The sequence below is a fragment of the Orussus abietinus genome, unplaced genomic scaffold (assembly GCF_000612105.2).
Source record: "Orussus abietinus isolate OABI.00-Male unplaced genomic scaffold, Oabi_2.0 scaffold319, whole genome shotgun sequence".
Taxonomy (NCBI): Eukaryota; Metazoa; Arthropoda; class Insecta; order Hymenoptera; family Orussidae; genus Orussus; species Orussus abietinus.
This window is the reverse complement of record NW_019394474.1, coordinates 30,586-51,836: the sequence shown is the minus strand read 5'-3', so window position 1 is coordinate 51,836 and position 21,251 is coordinate 30,586. Positions and strand designations below refer to the sequence as shown.

At 46.7% G+C, this 21,251-nt stretch overlaps 1 protein-coding gene across 3 annotated transcripts; it reads left to right on the top strand.

The window, feature by feature from the left end:
* Positions 1 to 1,023: 1,023 nt before the first annotated feature.
* LOC105694808 (multidrug resistance-associated protein 1) lies at positions 1,024 to 21,114 on the top strand. Of its 3 annotated transcripts, none has more exons than XM_012415826.2 (21): positions 1,024 to 1,248; positions 1,769 to 2,068; positions 2,228 to 2,362; positions 2,452 to 2,565; positions 2,644 to 2,843; positions 3,251 to 3,436; positions 3,707 to 4,346; positions 4,482 to 4,628; positions 4,813 to 4,897; positions 5,079 to 5,278; positions 5,824 to 6,325; positions 7,186 to 7,363; positions 7,513 to 7,639; positions 7,711 to 7,930; positions 15,382 to 15,602; positions 17,310 to 17,490; positions 17,565 to 17,673; positions 17,833 to 17,959; positions 18,031 to 18,553; positions 18,625 to 18,871; positions 19,056 to 21,114. In XM_012415826.2, exons 1-21 carry the CDS (start codon positions 1,204 to 1,206, stop codon positions 19,168 to 19,170), a joined length of 4,602 nt encoding a protein of 1,533 aa, XP_012271249.1. In that variant the 5' UTR covers positions 1,024 to 1,203; the 3' UTR covers positions 19,171 to 21,114. The 3 variants fall into 3 exon arrangements, with proteins under 3 accessions (XP_012271249.1, XP_012271250.1, XP_012271248.1); XM_012415827.2 differs by lacking the exon at positions 15,382 to 15,602 and adding an exon at positions 11,576 to 11,796 and having other exon boundaries at positions 1,204 to 1,248; XM_012415825.2 differs by lacking the exon at positions 15,382 to 15,602 and adding an exon at positions 10,357 to 10,577 and having other exon boundaries at positions 1,204 to 1,248.
* The last annotated feature ends 137 nt before the right edge of the window (positions 21,115 to 21,251 follow it).

The following is a 21,251-nucleotide window of genomic DNA, read 5'->3' as shown; positions in this document are numbered from 1 at the left end:
CGCACAATCGCATTCTGTGCTGCCCTCGGTGGAGAATACAGGCGACTCATGCACTTATCCAGATGCCTTCAGAAGTTGTTATCTTTGTTTACTCAGTCTTGTTAAATCGCCAACCTCGATTCTGCATATGCAGTTGCGTCCGAGAAAAAAACTATAGGTTTCTTACAAAATAATCCTTTACGGAATAATTCGACAGATAAGTGTTATAATTAAGTCGATAAATATTAAAGCTTCGGTGATAAGTACTAACCAAGGTTCCAACTTTACCAAGACCGTCGATAAGAGAGGAAAGTGCTTTCACTTGACGTTGCCTCGGCATTTCCAAAGTTAGCGCCATCGTCGCCACCGCGGGAAAATATCCTATTTAATTAAAAGAAAATAAAATAAAATCACAGGAAAATGACGTAATACCGTAATCCAGGAACCCGTCGACTTCTCGTTACCAAATTACTCAGCAGATAAAACTGACGTCACTAAGAATTAACCGTAAAATCTTGAAAAACATAAAATAAAAGATATTTAGTAATCCGTCAATGAATTGTATTTCTGTTATACTCGTCTCTCTTCGGAGAGTTGAAAAAGTATATAGTCTTTTTTTTTTCGTTCTTGGAGAATTAGGTCCGATACTATAGTCGGGACGTTGTTATGCAGGAATTATAAAATTCATCTCCATCTCGCTAGGATGCGTCAGCGAAAATGGTGCGTCGTCATCGACGCGACACGCTTTCCCACTTCACCGAGAGTAATCCAATTAATTCCGAATTCTCGGGAAGCAATCGGCATTGCCGATAATTTGCGATCCTGTGTGGTCATCATCGGCAACACCTTCCGCGGTTATTCCCGATATTCGACATTAATTGACATCGATTTCGGTTGATTTTTGTGCAGCGGCTATGTAATCATCCGCATCGCATTGGCGGCGGAGGGGGGCATGGGAGTCGCCGCCCGGCGTGCTCGGTTGCCCCTCTCACTTTCCCGTCTTCCCGCGCAGGTGACCCGCGATCGTCGGCATCCGTGCTTTGTACGATCTCACTCGGCCGCGACCAACGACGGTCGGAATCGGATCGAGGCCGCGAGTGCATGCGCGCGCGACTCGTTCTGACTCGTTCACCGAGTACGGTGTCTCGCGCGTTCGAATTCACTCGGACTCGCTGAACCTCGGCGACTGCGTCGAGACATTCGCCTCGCGACTTAACCTTCAAAATGGAGAACCACACGATGGACCAGTTTTGCGGCTCGAGATTTTGGGTAAGTCTCGGAACTCTCGACTTTCTCTTTTTCTCAGCGATCACGATGTGGACTTTCAACGGCTTGGCTCTCGTTTCCTAGAAATTCCGGCTTCAAAGACCGAGTAATGTCCACGCGTCGCCTTTGACTGGTCGGCTCTCGTTTCTCGGGACTCGGGCCGTTTGCTTTGTTTGAAACTCGGTTTGAACTATTCCATTTTACCGAGAACTGCTGTAGCTGCAATCGCTCGGCTTGAGCTTCGGGAAACGAGAAACCAGCTGCCAGTTTAACCGACGGGAACTTCAGTCATAAAATGGGTGTTGCTAAATAGATGAAAGGCGAGGGTAATGGACATAACCTAGAAACGTCCTGCGGGTTTTTCGATACAATATACAAACGACGCGACGCTGATACCGTGATCAACTTTCATAAAACGTTTAGTATTAGGTTACTCTTAAGAATTGGGCGTTATTGCTTAGCGGTGTTTTAGTAGCTAATTTCTGAACAATGCGTTAATGGTTTATCATTTTTTATATTGTAGGACTTAGATTTGGCTTGGAATACCGATGATCCCGATCTGACGGAGTGCTTTCAAAAGACAGTTTTAGTATGGGTTCCTTCTATATATCTTTGGCTCTTCTCGACAGTGGAGGCCTGTTACCTTTTAAACAGCAAGAGGAAAAATATTCCGTATACCTGGAAATTTATAGCAAAACTTGTGCTTAACTGTACCTTAATTGTACTTACGATCTGCGATTTAGGAATGGCAATATATAATAGTTCGTATACTGTGGTATATGACGTTGATTACTACACGCCATTGATAAAGATATTTACTTTCGTAAGTACATATAGACGTTATCTGCTTACCTGCTTATTCTTTATGAGTACATATCTAAGAAGACATGAAAGAATTTTCATGTTTGCTTGATAACGGATGGCCTTCCTGTGATAATGAAAATGAAGTAACAAAGTAATGTGTTCGTTTTCGTCTATACAGATTTTGGCTGCTGTGATATTGGTTTATAACCGGAAATATGGCATGCGTACTTCAGGACTTCTTTTTCAATTCTGGTTCCTACTAGTTGTGTTCGGTGTTGTTCAATTTAGGAGCTCACTGAGGAAATATTACTCGGTAAATACACGTTTCATGAATTTTTATCAGAGTCAACAAAGCATTCATGTTATCCTATTATCTTTTTAACTTTTCCTCTCTATGTTTAGACCGAGTCATCGTATTCTTTTGTTTCATACATGATTTATTATCCTGTGATACTGGTTCTACTCCTTTTGAATTTCTTGGTCGACGCCGAACCTCGATATTCCGAGTTTCCACAAGTAAGATATTTGATCTAAGTTAAATTTTCTATAATAACTTAAAAGGAATAAAATGAATTTGAATATTAATATTAATAGGGCGAGCGACCATGTCCAGAACAAAGTTCCTCATTTCCATCTAGAGTTTTATTTGCCTGGTTTGATGCAATGGCATGGAAAGGTTCCAGGAAACCTTTGGAAACTACCGATTTGTGGTCCATGAATCCGGAGGATACTGCCAGTGAAATTGTGCCAAAATTTGACAAATATTGGAACAAGAGTGTGAAAGCTGCCGAAATGTAAGTGGCACGGAAATACAAATCCAGATGTTCCTTTATGCTTCCGAAAAAATACAGCATTTATGAGTCTGAAAAGCTGACATCTTGCTTTGCAATTAACACACTCGTTCCTGTTGTAAATTATAATCCCTTTAATGAGATTTTTCTAAGGCGATAAATTTTAATAACTTTTGGTATGGCAATTGTTTCTAGAAAATTGCTTATGGAATCCAATTTTTTCTTATAAATTCCGAGTAGCTTCATTAAAATAGTAACGCATCATTTGTTTATTTTTGCTAACAAGGCTTTTTTGGACTTACTTTAGGTAAGGTCGACGTAATGCTGGTTTGTCAGATTAGTCGCATGCATCTCAAAAAGCATGTTTATATACAACCTGTTTATTTAAAGACTAATTAAATTGTTCACAGTGTTCAGGGTACAAAGGCCTCATTCAGGAAGTCATCGGGCCAGGTAGATTTCAACGGTGGCCGGAAGAAAAAAGTTGCTTCGGTACTTCCACCTCTGTGCAAAGCATTCGGACCGACCTTCATATTTGGATCTTTGCTGAAACTCTTTCAAGACATCTTAACTTTCGTCAGTCCCCAAATCCTCGAGTAAGTACCGTTTCTTTACCTCAAGAAAATATCCTCATACCTATACTCACTGTTATTGGCCGGGTGTTGTTTTCTAAATGCCTAAAGAAAAGTGATATCATCGAATCGGCACTCGTGTCTCCGATCCGTTAACCGTAGAGAAGTTGAATCATTGTATAACTGCATGTACTCTCGTGACTCACCGTGAATAGTGGGTTTCACTGACCGTCGATATCGATTTTAAGTTAACGGATTACAGGTTTGCGATTGATAACCGTTGCATCGTTTCAGGTTGTTGATCAACTTCGTGAATAATTCCTCGAAGGAGCCGATATGGAAAGGCTGCGTTTACGCGGCTCTCCTTCTCCTGACAGCGACGGTGCAGACGCTCATCCTGTCCCAGTATTTCGCCAGGATGTTCCTAGTGGGATTGAGGATGCGGACCGCCTTAATAGCGGCGATTTATCGGAAAGCCCTGAGGATGTCGAACTCCGCTAGAAAAGAGTCAACTGTGGGTGAAATCGTGAACCTGATGTCCGTGGACGCGCAACGATTTATGGACGTGACCGCCTACGTGAACCTGTTGTGGTCAGCTCCACTGCAGATAGCCCTCGCACTTTATTTTCTGTGGCAAACCTTAGGGCCGTCCGTGTTAGCCGGTCTGGCCGTGATGATTATCTTGCTGCCGGTAAATGCCATGATAGCGAGCAAAGGGAGATCCCTGCAGATCAGGCAGATGAAGAGCAAAGACCAGAGAGTCAAACTGATGAACGAGATACTTAACGGTATTAAGGTGTTGAAATTATACGCATGGGAAACGTCCTTCCAGCAGCAAGTATTAAAAATCAGGGGTAAGGAGATTCGAGTGTTAAAGGAAGCAGCCTATCTGAATGCCGGAACAAGCTTTATCTGGTCCTGCGCACCTTTTCTGGTGGGTCTTCCAAAACCTTTCTCTCTGTTTCGATAGAATTTCGAAAGGCCTCGCGCTTTTGGTTATACACTTTATCGCAATTTAATCATTAGAACGTTCTCTCGATATTAACGCATTTGTACACCATTTATCTAGGTGTCTCTGGTCTCGTTTGCCACCTACGTGCTCGTAGACGAGAAAAACGTTTTGGACAGCACCAAAGCTTTTGTTTCGCTCAGTTTGTTTAACATCTTAAGATTCCCCCTTTCCATGTTGCCAATGATGATCAGCAACATGGTTCAGGTACGCATGTTCGATGCCATTGGGCTCTATCAGCTCGTTCCTATTTTAAAACGCCGATGGACGTTCGACGCCGCCTCATTCGTCTCCACTTTTTTTATTTACGGGCGTTTTGATCGGGGGAACCTCCTTCGGCCTCGAAATTTACCTCTCTTCGATTTAATCAGACCATTTTATTTCCGTACAGGCCGCCGTTTCCATAAAACGTATCAACACATTTATGAACACCGAAGAGTTGGATCCCAACAACGTGTTACATGACTCGTTCGAGGGTAAGTCTGTCACAATTAGAGAACGATTCCTCCACCTAGCTCCTTCGAATCGAGGAATCGAAATTAAATCAATGACTAATAATAATTTGTAATTTAACATATCCTTTCTTCGGTGTACTTAAACCTCTTCGAGGAGGCATCGAGACATGGACTTGAGATATTTTTCTTTGAAACGCTTTAGTAAATCCATTGATTATTGAGAACGGCAACTTCGCCTGGGACTCTGATTCCATCGAGAAACCCACACTGAGGAATATCAATCTACAAGTGCAGCAGGGACAACTTGTGGCTGTCGTTGGCACTGTGGGCTCAGGAAAAAGCTCTTTGATCTCGGCCCTGCTCGGTGAGATGGAAAAACTGAGTGGTAGAGTCAACACAAAGGTAATCGATGTCATTGTATTTCGAAACGCTTTTTTAATTCCATTGCAAGTGAGATATCTCTAACGGAGGGTCATCTTTGAACGATACAGACATATTCCATAAATAGTTCTCTAAATCGCCTCACTTTTAAAGCGATTGCTCCAATGAGTGTTTCCGATATCATACCCTAGAAATGTGGCAATGGTGTGCCAGCTAGTGATAATGTCTGGATATCGTTGACGCGTGACAAAGAAATGTAGCGTGTGTTATTCCATAAATAACTGTTGATGCCATCGAAGGCTAACAAAGCAATTGCTTCAATTTGGGTTGAATTAGTTCAAGTGTTACGTAACACTTGAGCAGGGAATTAGATACTTAGAGACTCGGAGCTGTTTGATCCGGGCTACTGGAGAAAGATGTATCGGAGATGGTTTGCATCGGATGGCTTCCACCGATGACATATTATAAAGGAAATAAATGGAAAATAGATATATCTAGTAGGCCATTATTAATTCTATTATGCTGAAGAATATTAAATGACCGAATATTTCACGAAAAACCAACAGGGGTCGATAGCCTACGTCTCTCAGCAGGCCTGGATCCAGAATGCGACCTTGCAAGACAACGTCCTCTTCGGGAAACCCCTCGACAAGGCCTTGTACAATCGAGTTATCGAGGCGTGCGCACTAGGACCGGATCTTAAAATGCTCCCGGCAGGAGACCAGACCGAGATAGGCGAGAAGGGAATCAACCTGTCAGGAGGGCAAAAACAGAGAGTCTCGTTAGCCAGAGCAGTCTACAACAACTCGGACATTTACTTCCTGGACGATCCCCTGAGCGCCGTCGACGCCCACGTCGGCAAGCACATCTTCGAGAACGTAATCGGCTGGAGCGGCCTGCTGAGGAAGAAAACGAGGATCCTCGTGACGCACAGCATCGCCTACTTGCCGGAGGTGGACAATATCCTCGTGATTAAGGACGGCGAGATTACCGAGTGCGGGACGTACAAGCAGCTCCTGGAGAAACGGGGCGCCTTCGCCGAGTTTCTCATTCAACATCTACAAGAAGGTATTTATTATACCAGCGAACGTTTCAACCACGTCAATACTCGCCGCGACACTGGATTTACTAACCGACGTTGTGTTTTTTCATGGGCCTAAGTTGGAAATTGTAAGTCATGGACAAAAGTAATTATACTTCTTCTTTGATTAGTGTTGTACGGTTGCCAACTAAAATGCGCTAACCGCACGCTAGCTATTCTTAACGACACGTCTTGTTGAACGTGAGCTCTTCTTTATTTTTTTCAATTTTTATTTTTTTTCCTCCGAGGGACTGAGGTTTATTAACCGATGGTACTAAAGAAGTCTCACTGGTCACCTGAGAGTACTTGCACCATGCCAGTATTGCCTGCACGGAATGGCTGGATTTAATTTGCACGTAATTACGAGACCTCGACTGTGGGTGTATCGGTATGTCGGCCGGCAGCTCGTTTGTCTGCAATGTACGATGTAAAGAGAAGAGGCTGATCGTCTTTCCTGGAGTAGCGAATGAGTTGCAATTAAGTTACGACGGTTTCAATTCGACTTATCGGACGAGCGATACCCAGGTCAGGTCACTCGGTACAATCCTGACACGTGAGTGTCGAAAAAGGACGTCGGTATTTTATTCTCCTTTTCATAAATCTTGTATTTCCCGCCTGTATATGTATATATTTGGCGCGAAACTCTACCGAGTTTCTTATTCGTCGACACACTCCAGGGAGGTATTTGATATCGCCTCCGGTTCTTTACCTCGCACATTGACACCGACCAACCCGTTCGTTATGTCGGTCCATCTTGTTCTGCTTCTTTCCGATCTTTTTTTTTTTTTTTCCCACCTTGTCCACGACCACTCTTCGCTTTAAGAATCATCCGACCGATTTCTAACAGTTAAGCCTGGCGATGGTTCAAAGACCGAGTTAAACGACATCAAGCAGCAGCTAGAGTCGACACTTGGGGCGGAAGAGCTCCAGCAGAAATTGTCAAGAGCTAGGTCAAGAGTCTCCGAGAGCCACAGCGAGTCGGGGTCGTTTACCGACCGAAAGTCGTTAAACGGATCACTGTGCCGGTAAAGTATAACGCCAACTATGGTATCCTTCTCTCTCTCTTTTCCGCGAGGAAAGTATCCGTCAATTATCCTAAGCAACGCCGACATTAACTCGGTTCTTTTTATCGGTTTCCATTCGTCGACCGTTCAACATTTACCGCGCCATTCAGACAACACTCCACGGATAGTCAATACTCCGGGAGCCTCGCCCGAGTGAACAGCCTGAAGGAGAAGGAGCTGCTCCAACCGAAGGTCGGGGAGAAGCTGATAGAGGTGGAGAAAGCCGAAACTGGGAGCGTATGTATCTTTATTAACTAATTCCCCGATAAGCGGGACACGCACGGGTCCCTCAATTGTCGAGGTTCCAGGTTAAATGGCGAGTGTACGCGCACTACCTCAAGTCGATCGGGTGGTTCCTGTCTATATCGACGATCTTCCTGAACGCCATCTACCAGGGCTTCAGCATCGGGTCCAACGTCTGGCTGAGCAAGTGGTCGGACGACAACGAGACCGCGGTGAACGGGACGGCGGACACATCGAAACGAGATATGTATCTTGGAGTATACGGTGTTCTCGGTCTGGGCCAAGGTACGTACCCAAGGATAACCAGAGCCGATCCCCGGCGATCCTTTAACGCGAGGCGCCGCCGAGCGAGACCAAAGTGCCGATACCGAACGAAACCGACGTCGAGGCGACGACGATACCCGGTCGATCGAGCGTCTCGGGGCTCCGCGAAACGAGGAACGACCGACCAAGGGGAAGCTGGGGTCGGCTAGAGGTCGGCTTCCCCATACCTCGGGGTCCCAGGTACCCGATGAGGAGCGCAACGGGCTCGAGGTCGGGACCGGGACCAGCGCTCGACCGGACCCACCGGTCGCGGTTCGAGGGAGTGTGGTTTGCTATGTCCAAAGGCCGGTTCTTCTATTAGTTCCGGCGCTCCTTTAGACGAGATTCGTTCCTCCCTCTCTCTCTCTCTCTCTCTTTCTATCTTTCTCTCTGGTACCTTGTTAGCCCGAGGAAGCGACCACGCACGGAGCTGATCACCTCGGCACACGGTTTACCCCTTAGCACGCGCACCTACGACTCCTAGTGGGAGAATTTCACCGGTTTTCGACGCTCGTACGGGAGTTAGGACATTGATTCTCCTTTTAGAAGGAGAGGTACGGCGTGTCCCCGTGCCTCTCGTCGTGCATGTATCACCGTAGAGGATGCTATGGGAGTGGAGAATCGGTGCTCGCTACTCGCGGAACTGTCCAACAGTGGTGGTGGCCAAGGCCACGAGGGAGGTTTTCGAGTTCCTTACGTTGTTGAGCCTCGTTCGACAATGCTCCTTCTTCCGGTTACCATTTGCATGCAGGTTTCTTTGTACGGCAGGTGTGTCCATAACGTGTAGATTGTCACGGATGTATTTGTTTATGGGGAATCTCTTGCTCCGAGGTTCAGAGTCTAGGTTCTTATTATTAATTGTGTATTATTTATAATCTGTTTTCTATCATTAATGGAATTGTACGTCGAACTGGTATCTGGTATGGTGACTAACAATGGTCGCGAGCACCGATCGCGAGCTAACCCCCCTAGCAGTTTTTATGTTTTTTTAATTTTTTAAGTCACTTAAAATACGGAACTCTAACCGGACAGAGTCGAGACTGCACTCGAAAAGTGATGCTATCTACTGAGAATTGGAAAGATAAGGAACTCTTCGGTATAAGGCTATAACTTTGGAGTATCTCTTTATCGTTTTTTCTCTGTGTACCGTCGTACTCGCACGTGCCATGCGATTTAGAGCGAAGTAGTCGGTAGGCATAGAAACGACTCGCTTTTGCCGATTTTTATTTTTTTTTTCCGAACGCTTCGCGGAATAACAATCCTTTCTACGACCGAGAAGCGGCGATTCGGTCGCCAGCTCGTCGAGGAACACAATTGCCGATTGATTGTTTACGCCTTGAACCCATTGTGCCCATTGAAAGGGACGAGCTCCTAGTGACTCTTTCTCTCTTTATTTCTATACCGCGGGATTCGGCAATTCTGTACCGTGTACCCTCCATAAATTACACGACACTGCTACCTTCGCTAATGTATTATATATATATGTACTCTCTTAAGGTGTTACGAAAGGGTCATAAACGTATATAAAATACGAGTTTCTTGATCAAAATATAAAACTTTTCGCCAAACCGGGTGCACCGAATAATTTGAAACCTCAATAACGTAATCACGGACGCCCTAACGAAGGTCTTAACACTCGCGAAATTTCATTTGTCAAAAGGAAAAAAAGAATTTCTTATTTATCCCGGAGAGGATCCAAAAGAAAAGACGATTTCCTTTCGAGTAATTGAATTTCACGAGTATCGAGACTTTCAGCAAGGTCGGAATTCCTTAAAGTTTGAAATTATTCGGTGCAGTCGATTTGGAGAAAGGTTTTTAAAAATATTTCGACGTTTCGATATGTACACTGGGAGACATCAATGCCCTCCCATCCTGCACAGGCGATGTCGTACCTGGAGGGGAGGCATTCATGTCCACATTGTACACTGGGAGACATCAATGCCCTCCCATCCTGCACAGGCGATGCCGTATCTACATGGGAGGCTTTCGTGTTCGCCACTGTATGTAGGATTATTTTCTTTTTTTTTTTTTCATTTTCTTTTTAGTATAATTTACTTCATTTTAATATCCAGGAAAATTGGAGGGACTTAATTGAGGTGCGGTATGAATCGTGGAGAATTGGGTAGATGTGATTGCGTGTCGTTTATGGAGGGTCCCTCGAGCAGCGCATCGGACGGAGCCCCTGCAACGAGTCATTCCGACCCAAGCCTCTGACGTTCCCGTAGTGAGCCCATTAACACCTCGCTTTGGCAACGGCACTTCCGCGTCGACGTCCCCGAATGTACGCACGATCCTGCCCCGGTTGTAAATCGCAAGGGCGGAGACGCGCGATGACGCGAAACGCTTGTTCAAAATGAATCTAGACACTTAAGACGCGACAGCCGACTAACACTGATGAATCGTTTCAGCGTGCTTCGTGCTATTTGCGCAGCTAACATTGGCCGTTGGCTGTCTGAGAAGTAGCAGACTGCTGCACTCGGCGGTATTGACCGGAGTGCTGCGATCCCCGGTCTCATTCTTTGATACCACGCCAACAGGGAGAATATTGAATCGGTTCGGGAAGGACGTAGACATTGTCGACAACGCGTTGCCGCAGAACCTTAGGTCTTGGCTGCTTTGTCTGACATCGGTACGTGGGATCGTTGGACGGCAGCTGGTCGTCCCTGTGAATTAGGTCTGCCTCGTCTACGACCAAGCAGGGTGGTCCTTGACGAATCGAGATCTCGGAAACGGTGCTGGAAGAATGATCCCGTTCGAGGCGTCGGTCTTGTGCCGAGATCTAACGACACGTAGAGCAGAAACGACCCTGAAGACCGAGCCTGGTTCCACAAGTGCCGGGAAGAACCGTCCGATACCTTGTACCCGAGGTACAATGATGAACAACAATGCCTTCTCCGTGCCCTGGCGAGGTCGTGGACACGGAGGAGACATCCATGTCCATCGGTGTACAGGGGACAGCGTAGCGTTCGCACGTACATCTAGCAGATATATATCCATGTGATATCCGAGATAAATGAAATCAAGCCACGGGATTTACAAGGTCGCTGCATTAGTTAGGATATGAAACGATGATAAAAAATGTGGATGAAAGGGGGTAAATCATGGAAAAATGTAGAACGGGTGAGAGCTTATCAGCGGACGGATACCCAATGCTGTAGGGTATCGTCCGGTACTTGTGAAACCAGGCTGGCGATAGGCGCCAAGGTCCGTCGACCTCTTCTTCCTGGTCGATGACAGATCGTCCCTGCGTCGCGATCCTCTTACATCTCTGACTCTGGCGAACTGGAGAGATCATCACTCATCCAACCGCGATAGCGTCATCGGGTAGAAGTCCATACGGAAATCGGGGACACGAGGCACGCGGCAGGTGCTTCTAGGTGCATTTATTCGTGTACTTGTCGGCACATTATATCAAGAGGATTTTATTTATCAAGTACTTCGCACTGCGAAGCACGTGTCGCTCCCTGGTCGCGTTTCTGATGCGCGACCTGGCCAAGAGATTCATCCTCCACCCTCTCGTTAGCGTCGCTCTCGACTCGTCGGCGTTCCTTCGGTATCGGAGGGCGGACGGCAGGATCGCCCCCCAGGTGTCAAGGGTCCTGAAAACCCGGGATCGTTGTGTTGCAGTCCTGACCGTGGTGGGCGCGTCGCTCGCGATGAGCATCGGTACCCTGAGGTCGGCCTCGGCGATGCTCCGAGAGGCTTTGCACAACGTTATGCGCGGGCCCATGTCCTTCTTCGACACCGTGCCCGTGGGCCGTGTCTTGAGCCGTTTCAGTGCCGACGTAGACACGATGGACCTGAGACTCCCCGTGACGCTCGCACAGTGGTTACCCTGCTTCCTTAGGGTAAGACCCGCGACATCCACGCGGCCGTTAAGGCGTTATGAAAGCGCCATTCGATATACATGAAACGTCAAAATATAAAACTCTTCTCCAACCTGGATACACCGAATCACCTCAAACTTCACGCGAAACACTTCCGTTCTAAATAAGAACGTGAAATTTCATTTTTCGAAGGAATGAAAAAAAAAAATAGTCCTGTTCTGGGATAAATAAAAAAATTCTTTCCGACAGATGAAATCTCATAAAAACACCGCATTCTTCCTTGGAGCTGAAATGAATCACGGGCTGAAGTTTCAAATTATTCGGTGCATCCAGTTTGGAGGTTTTTTATTAATATTTTGACGTCTTGTATATATACAGAATGACCCTTTTGTATCGCCTTAAGGTCGTCGGGCCGCGACCTGGAGACCTCGCATGAACGAAACCTCGCCTTGTTAAGGTCGACTTGTACTAGCATCCTCCCACGGCCTAAAGTGTATGTAAATACTAAAATTATTACATACACTTATGATAGGAATTTATATTCATCGGATTTATCCACGTGGCGCGTCGATTTACGGCCAGGAATGATTTAATGTCCTAATAAGTTGTGTTTTAGATTCGGTACCTGAACTGAGTGACTTAGACATGTATTTTGCTTTTGCTGGGACCCTGATGCTAGTTTCCCTGCACTCGGTGGATAGTACAAGTCGACCTTAGAGGGGTTGATTCGAGGTCTCCTCGTGGTCGGCGTTCCCTGCATCGTCGAATCATCGTCATTGGATGCACGAAGGCCATTCCGTTCAATCACTCGCGACGCGGGGACGAGCGAGTGTCGGCAGACTCGGTGTCGTCCTGTGGTTATCCTGGGATTATCCTGCGACAATGGAAGCCGTTCAAAAAATAACGTCTAACGATTTAAGACGTCCGGACGCAGGATGAGACGCAACGTAAGCGACGTCACTCGTTCGCTTCGTCGTCTTTTTTTTTTTTCCCTCTCTTTTTCTTTTCGTGGCGACGAGACCGACGTTAATTCGGATTCCTGCGTCCGTTCCCGCGCGTCGATACTAACCTCGTTGTGTGTTAATTTAGGGTGTCTGAGTGTGCGTGAATTGTCCTACCGAAATGTAAGAACTAACGCACGAAGAGTCGACCCCGTGGTCTGGGTAGATGTGGTCGTTTGATTTCCCTCCCTTAACACCGGTGGGATCGCACTGCGGACACAATTATACGAATAACGTTTGCTGTAGTTGTTATGCCTGTGCTTGGGAATGCGTTTAATTTCCTTACGGTTTGCTATGACTCGCCACCTAGTTCGTCCCAGGTACGCCATTCCGCCATCCCCGAGACAGAGTCCTGAGACTCGAGCACTCGGCGTTTTCCTTGTACCCCTGATATCGTCGATAACGTCGTCTACCTTCCACAGGTGCGGAATCCTTTGGGAGTGTCCTTAGAGCGAGCACCAGGACCCTGAAGGAGGAACCACGTGGTGGATGGCAGACATGGACGTGGGACACCCAAACAACTCTTGCGACCGTACAACCAGAGAAGAGGACGGAAACGGAGGATACTTCCTCTCTTTCTCTCTCTCTCCACGATAATCGTACACTGATAAAATGTCCACGGGAATTTACAGAGATTTTTTTTGCGCCCTTTGTAATCGAAGTTTCACGTGGGAAAGGGAAATTTGATAAGGTATGTTTATTTCAGTGCATATCACGTGGCGTCGAAATAACCAATGATTGAGTATGTCAATTTACCCGGACATATTTATCGGTTCATCCCGCTGTTTTAAATTGAGAGGGAAGGAGAGAAAGAGTAAGTGTCCTTCATTCTCGTCTCGGTTTGTCTTCACGGTCGCATCGTTAATCGGGGTCCATTTAGGGCCAATTGCACCGTGATTAACACTTTGACTGCTACGTCACCTATATTGGCGTGAATAGCACTCGAAGTGTTAATGTGAAATCTCTTAACTATGGTTAATTAATCTTGAATTGATAGAACTATCGGACAGAACTATAAAATTAGGACTGTCAAGCCCAGTAAAAATGACTGGTTTTAAATGGCCCACCACAGCCAAAAAAAAAAAATCCTCCGGTAGTTCTAGTGTTAAGGGTTTCAATTTGAATGTTGGTGCAACAGGCCCTTAAGGCGATATGAAAGTGTCATGTATACATACCAAAAAGTGAAAACATTTATAAAACTTTTTTTCAAACAGGGTGCACCGAGTCATCTGAAACCTTAACACGTGATTACGGAAACCCTAAGGCAGAAGGCGACGCTCGTGAAATTTCATCTTTCGATGACAAATGTCGTCTTTAGTTCATGTCCGAGATGAATAAAGATTTTTCCTCGAAAAATGAAATTTCACGAGCATCGCGTTCTTCCTTAGGGCCTTCGCAGTCACGTGACGAAGTTTCAAATGATTCGGTGCGCCTAATTTGGAGAAATCTCTTGTAAACATTTTGACTTCCTGGGATGTACATGTAAGACTTTCATATTACATTAATGGTACGTCCATCTTATGTCCATGTTGGCTGTCCTGGTCCACCCTGAGCAGCTCTTGGCCCCTTGTCTCCTCCGTTTCTCTAACTCACCCCAGTCTCTGTCGTCCGATGCGGCCCGTCTTTCTCGCATCTCTAACCCCTTGCCTACTTTAGAGAACTGCATCTTGTTCTTCTTTCCCCTCGAGCGAGTTTGCTGATAGCATGCCAATTGCCAGGGCAAACTTCACCCCCTCGACTGACGGACGCGTCCGTTCGCGCCATCGTCGAGCCTCGATCGCGCCGATATCCGCGGCCTTATCGCGCGCGCTGATAACCGCGCGGAACCTCCGCCTCCACCCGCGGCTCGGTAGATTAATTCCGAACCAGGGCACGCGTTAACGGAAGTCAATCGATTTTCCCCTTATCCTCTCCGTTTGGCCTGCCTGCAAGTAATCGCCCTCCTTCGTATTCGTCGCCGTTGATTTCCACTTTATTTCAATTCTCAACGTTACGTCTTTATTATTTCCTCCCTCCCCTTGTTTTCCATTAAATCAGAGATTCCATATAAAGAGCTGTACATGGTTGTATTCGTGCATATGCGAGGCGATACACCGAATGAGGAAAACTTCATTGAACCTGTGGAATATTTTCTCAAACCGAGGAATAATTATTAGACCTAGTGAAAATCCAATTAATTGGATGCGACGTTTCTTCGGAGTCGCGACAACTCGTTACGGGGATATAATTATTCTTTGGAGTATGAATGTATTTCTTTGGTACAATGCATTGTGTTTTTTTTTTCTTCTTTTTGGTTTAAGTGTACGTCCTTAAGTGTCGACTGAGGACGATCCTCGCGTTAGTCCGTAGTGATTGCAATGCGTGGCAGGTGATGTTAGGCAACGTTTACCGGCATTGTTGGGAATATTGTCGCTTATCTCTGTAGATGCGCGGTCGAACTAATGGCCCAGCGATGATGACCGTGTAGATGGTTGATGGGATAGGGGCTTCGACGTCGACGACCCGGAGGATGGAAACGGAGGGGCGAAATCGATCCGTGGTGGCCATGTTTACCCTGCTTCGGGGCGGATATATGTGACAGCCGGCCATCTGTCTGATGTTGTAGGGGTGACGAGTTTTCTCTGCGATTTGGCCCCCCAGCTGGGCTGTTGGCAGGCTGCTCGCGTGATGCACCTAGTGATGCTGCGTGGAGTGATACGCGCCCCGTTGACCTTCTTCGACACGACCCCGAGCGGTCGCATTATCTCCAGATTCGCTAAAGACGTCGACGTTCTGGACACATCTCTTCCCCAGCAAACGTCCGATTGCGTCTATTGCTTGTTCGAGGTAACTCCTTACGACGCCCTGGCGCGTCTCCTCGGCGAAGGGCTCCTAGAGGCGAATCGCGAGATCCTAAATGTCCACGTGGACCGTGACCTAGGTCACTTACTTGTTCATTGGTTGCCTTGGACGGCGAGGTCTGCTCGTTTCTCGGTGTAGGAGGTTCCGGGATGTCGCTGCGTTGTTTCGCCTCATGGTGATATCACCCTTAAGGTGATACGGAAGGGTTTTATTTATATATTATATATATATATATAACGTCAAGATATTTTTAAAACTTTTCTCCAAACTGGGTGCACCGGATAATCTGAAACTTTAATACGTAATCATAGAGGTCCTAATAAAGATCTCGAAATTCAGAAAATGTCAATTTCCAAAATAAATGCCCCCCTTTTCTTGTTCTTATCTGGGATAAATACAACATTTTTCTATCGAATAATGAAATTCGGGAGTTTCGAGACCTTCGTTAGGACCTACATGATCACGTGTTAAAGTTTCAAATTATTCGGTGCACCCGGTTCGGAGAAAAGTTTTATATTTCGACTTTTTGGCATGTATGTATATGGCACTTTCGTATGACCTTAAGGCGAGGCATTCTGACAATGAGCGAGGAAATCGAGACGAAGAGGTAACGCTCTGGTAATTCCTCATTGCATAAGTCGGGACTGCCCCAAGGTAGTCGACTCTCTTGAATCCGACCTGCGATTTTCATCGGTGTTCCATTCATTTTTTTTTCATTTTTTTTTTTTTCAGATATATAATTTACAATGAGAATAATTACCCCGAGGGAATCGCCTCGCAGAGTCGACTCGCCGTCCAAGGCCCAAGACGCGACCAATCGCTGTTTGTATAATTGTGTCCGCGATAAATTCTCATCCTAACTGGAGTAATACCTTCGTACACTCAGGCTGGCTTGGGATTCGAGGAACCGAAGAGCGGCCGAGGATCCCTCGTCACCTTGCACGACATTTAACGGCATCTTGCACTCATTTTTCTCCTCCGCGCGAAAGTAACCGTTGGTGGTCCCATTGTGTTGCACGCGTTTAATTCCCGTCCCTGGCATCAGGAGGCGCTAGCGGGCCTGCCTGAAAGCCTCGAGATGATCTGCATGGTTCCTGAATGCTCGCACAATGAATTCAGAAGTTCCATAGAAGCCCAGATCCTGTGTCAGCGCTTGATGCTCTAAAAGTTGACTAACAAACCAGGAGTGGGGGTGAAAAAGAGATCGCATGTGTTAACCAAAGGTATCTTACGTATGGAAGAAAGGGATGCATATAGAAAGGCGAGTACTGTGTGTAAGGTAAAGAAAGAATGCAATCCGCTATATATACAACATACTATTTATCGAGCATCAAACGTCCGTATCCTTCTGGGAATTCTATGGAGGCTTATGAATTCTTTGGCTCGTATCGCCTGTCGCTTGGAATCTTTTGGCGTCCTCTGGATACAATCTTGCGCCGGCCGCCATTTTGAAATCCTTCAGGAAACTTTTTCCGGCCAGATTTGATCCAGACCGTTCTCGAGGTCGCCCCCCCTTTTTTTCTACGCCTTCCTGTTTCTTTCAATGGCTAAGTAACACCCTACCTCTGAGTTATGAATAATTGATTGGTCGGTTATTTAATTCATTGCACGCCAAGTGAGTAGTCTATGCGGTTATCGGGGAAGGGATGAACACCTCACTCGCGTGGACGATGAAACGAGCCTCTTTTTTAGGTTATAGCGACCCTTGTGGTGATCAGCATCATGACTCCTACGTTCACCCTTGTGATATTCCCATTGGCGTTGGTCAACTACTTCATCCAGCGATTTTACGTCGCCACGTCGCGCCAGCTGAAACGCATGGAGTCCATATCCAGGTCTCCCATATACTCACACTTTGGTGAATCGGTGACCGGTAAGTAAGGAATTAATTCTGTATTCGTGTAGAAAGAGATAATTTATACTATCCCGAGATACTATGGTTAACAGGTGCCCAAACTATCAGAGCTTTTGGGGTGCAGGAAAGGTTCATCAAGGAGTCGGAGAGCAGAGTCGACTTCAACCAGGTGTGCTACTATCCGAGCATCATTGCGAACAGGTGAGTACGAGTGAGGTTATCTACAATACTGAGAAAAAAAATTGTCATTGAACCAAAGAAATATTTCTCATTGAGAACATAATTTTCTTTGGTTAAATGAAATTTGCTTTTTCTCCGTGCAATGAACCTGCGGGTCATTTATGCGTTTCTGGATTTTAGGTGGCTTGCCATCAGGCTGGAGATGGTCGGCAACATGATCATCTTCTTCGCGGCGCTCTTCGCGGTGTTCAACAGGGATAACATGACCGCGGGTAACGTTGGCCTGTCGCTCAGCTACGCCTTACAGGTGAGTCAAAGAACATCGGCATATCGGTTTTAAGATAGAAGGTGGTCTACATCGATCCACTTTGTATCCAGATCACGCAAACCTTGAATTGGCTGGTGCGCATGTCCTCGGACGTGGAGACGAATATAGTAGCCGTGGAGAGGATAAAAGAATACAGCGAAACGACGCAAGAAGCGCCCTGGGAGCTTCCAGATAATGCTCCCCCAGAGAACTGGCCTTCTGAAGGTCGCGTTGAGTTCAATGACGTCCAAGTACGTTACCGAGAGGGCTTGGAACTGGTCCTGAACGGATTGACCTTCAGGGTCAACGGCGGGGAAAAGGTCGGGATCGTCGGCAGAACGGGGGCAGGGAAGTCCTCGCTGACCCTCTCGCTCTTTAGGATCATCGAAATGGCCAACGGAAAGATCCTCATAGACGACGTCGACGTCTCCAAGCTGGGCCTGCACACCCTGAGATCAAGACTCACGATTATACCCCAGGATCCCGTCCTGTTCTCCGGAACCCTGAGGCTTAATCTGGACCCCTTCGACCGTTACTCGGACGACCAGGTCTGGAAAGCCTTGGAGAACGCCCATCTGAAGGGTTTCATAAAAGGTTCGTCGGAAGCTGCGCGGCGCCCTGGTGATCGCTTCATGGAACGAAGAGTGTACCTGGTTTCATTTCAGGTTTACCTAGTGGACTCTCGCACGAGGTATCAGAGGGCGGTGACAATCTGAGCATAGGCCAGAGGCAGCTCATCTGCCTGGCGAGGGCTCTTCTCAGGAAGACGAAGATCCTCGTCCTGGACGAGGCTACGGCAGCGGTCGACCTGGAGACCGATGACCTGATTCAAAGGACCATCAGGGAAGAGTTCAAGGACTGTACGATCCTCACGATAGCGCACAGGCTGAACACGATCCTGGACTCGGACAGGTGAGTCTCAAGGGCGAAGGCGACTCTTAAGGTCATCTTGAAGAACCTGGATAACCTAAAGATACCTATAAAAAAAAAGAGCTACAAATCTAGAAAAATCTATAAAACCTGCATACACCAGGGAATCTAAAATTCAACGTGTTGCTCGCTCGACTTTGTCCAAACCTTACGTTCTCCCTTCCAGGGTGATCGTCCTCGACAAGGGACGCATCGTGGAGTTTGACCCGCCGGAAACGCTCCTGCAGAAAAAGTCGAGCGCTTTCTATAGCATGGCCAAGGACGCGGGCATAGTCGCGTGACCGTATCCCCTCGAGGGAGAGGTGGCCCCGCAGCCGAGCAGCCACCTCGAGGACGTCGGGGTGCCCGACGAGCGGAGGAACGACGACGCGTCGACGTCGGGCGCGGCACGGTAACGGGAAGCTACTTTGTATAGTGTACGTGCTTAAGGCCCTCTCGCGTCTTTGCGAGAAACCACACGAACAAAAACGGAGTTTCGTACACGGGACTCTCGATTCGCGACCAGTCGCCTTGATTCCGACCTCGGGGTCTTTGCGTCCGGGTCCGCCAACGCTACCTCTCGAACCAGGCCTCGATTTTAACGGCCATCTTGGTTAGGAAGCAGCGAAGGGAACGTCGAAGCCATCTCCTACGAGGCTCCGAGAGACGCCGCGGGGTCGCAGCGACATGCCTTGCCAACATCACATGCTTGATATTAATATTTAAAGACTTCATACCGCTCCTCTCGTCAATCCAGTGTTTCTATGACGTAGGGGGGAACCGTCGATATTAACGTAAGTCGATAAGGCACGTGGCTGTCGACTTAAACGGCTGTTATTTCGATTTGATACTAGGCACTACGTTGGCCAACCTGCACGCAAGACTGGGGTGTCGTATTAGGGCTCGTTCACAATGTCTCGTTGGCGAGCCCTCAAACTACTGCCATTCTATCGACTTACTCGACGCGCACGCGAGCTGAAAGGCGCACTTCTATGTATGTATGTACATATATACTCGTGCTCGCAGAGGAGAGTCTCCTCTCTCTCTCTCTCTGCCTGCGAATTCGGTCCTGTACTACGCGCAGTATTATTCGTCGCCCCCCGCAAGTACTTCTCAAGCAACGGGTTCCGTTTACCTCGGTTAGTTACTTAGCATGGCACTCAACGTTTGTCGCACCCCTTATTAGATATATCTTGGTTTCGACGCCAAGGGGCCTATTCCGTAACTCGGGACGACATGTGTCGTTATCTTTAGACCGTGTTATTTCAATGGACCGACGATAACTATATCTATCGTTCGGAGCTCAAGAATAGGCCCACAGTTTTAAGAGGAACGAGGTAGACGACGGGTCGTCAAATTTTCACTTTGTCGGCTCTACACCTTACTAACCCTAGTTTCACGTTTTCGTTTCTCTCGGGGTGCGGATCGAATTTTAACCGTTTAGCTTTTATCTCTCCGCACAATCTGAGCCACGCGGGCGTCTTGGAGTTCGGTCGATCCGGAGAAGGTTCTTCGTATCGAAAAGTTGATCGACATTTAATTTAAGGCCACGCGAAAGTGCCGTCAAAGGGGTCTCGTTTATGGAACTTTTCTTCAAGCTGGGTGTACCGAATCGAGTCAAACTTTACAGTACAAATGTGGAGGGTATACGGAGAGCCCTGACGCTCATGAGATTTCAATTTTTCTTTTTCTTTTAATTTGTTTATAGGTATTTTAAAAATTTTAAAGATCAAATTTCACGGGTGTCGGAACCTTCCTTGTAGTCTTCGGGTTTACGTTGCAAAGTTTGAAATGATTCTGTATACTCAGTTCGGAGAAAAGTTTCATGAACGATTGACCTCTCGGATGCCACTTTCACATCCCCTTAATGAGCTACTTAAGTGGAACGACTTACAAATTCGGTGAACTTGGAGACGCCCTGTATATTGTGCCAATAGTATAGGCAAAACGAAACGTGTACAAACTGGAAAGGGAAGTATCGGAAAGTATATATATGATTATATATATATATATATATTACTCTGTTAATAGGATTTTAGATTAAAGGTGTTATGTTTTCTTACTTAGCAATTCGTTACTCGTCTGAAGTATTTCCTAGAACGGTCCGAGGACATCAAGTAGTTTTGAATATCCATTGTATCTCACGGGCGTCTTTCGAGAATCATGTTTTACGAAGACGTAGCACGCTTTACTGAGCACCGATACATTATTTTGAGGAATAAAACGTGTCGAGAGAGGGAGAGATATGCGAACGTTCGACCTGCTAACATAACCTCTTTTCCAGGACTAGCCCGTAAGTAATGCGTTTGCTAATGGTCTAGGGTTTCTAGAGGCGGGATGTTGCGGTATGAAATGCATTTCGATTACCTTTTTCTAAATAAAA

Bases quoted from the DNA above. Each gene is read 5' to 3' on its own strand.
- LOC105694808 (XM_012415826.2), top strand. From the start codon at position 1,204: ATGGAGAACCACACGATGGACCAGTTTTGCGGCTCGAGATTTTGG. The intron at 2,566-2,643 runs GTAAGATATTTG...TAATATTAATAG, and splicing joins GATATTCCGAGTTTCCACAA to GGCGAGCGACCATGTCCAGA. The intron at 17,491-17,564 runs GTAAGTAAGGAA...TATGGTTAACAG, and splicing joins CTTTGGTGAATCGGTGACCG to GTGCCCAAACTATCAGAGCT.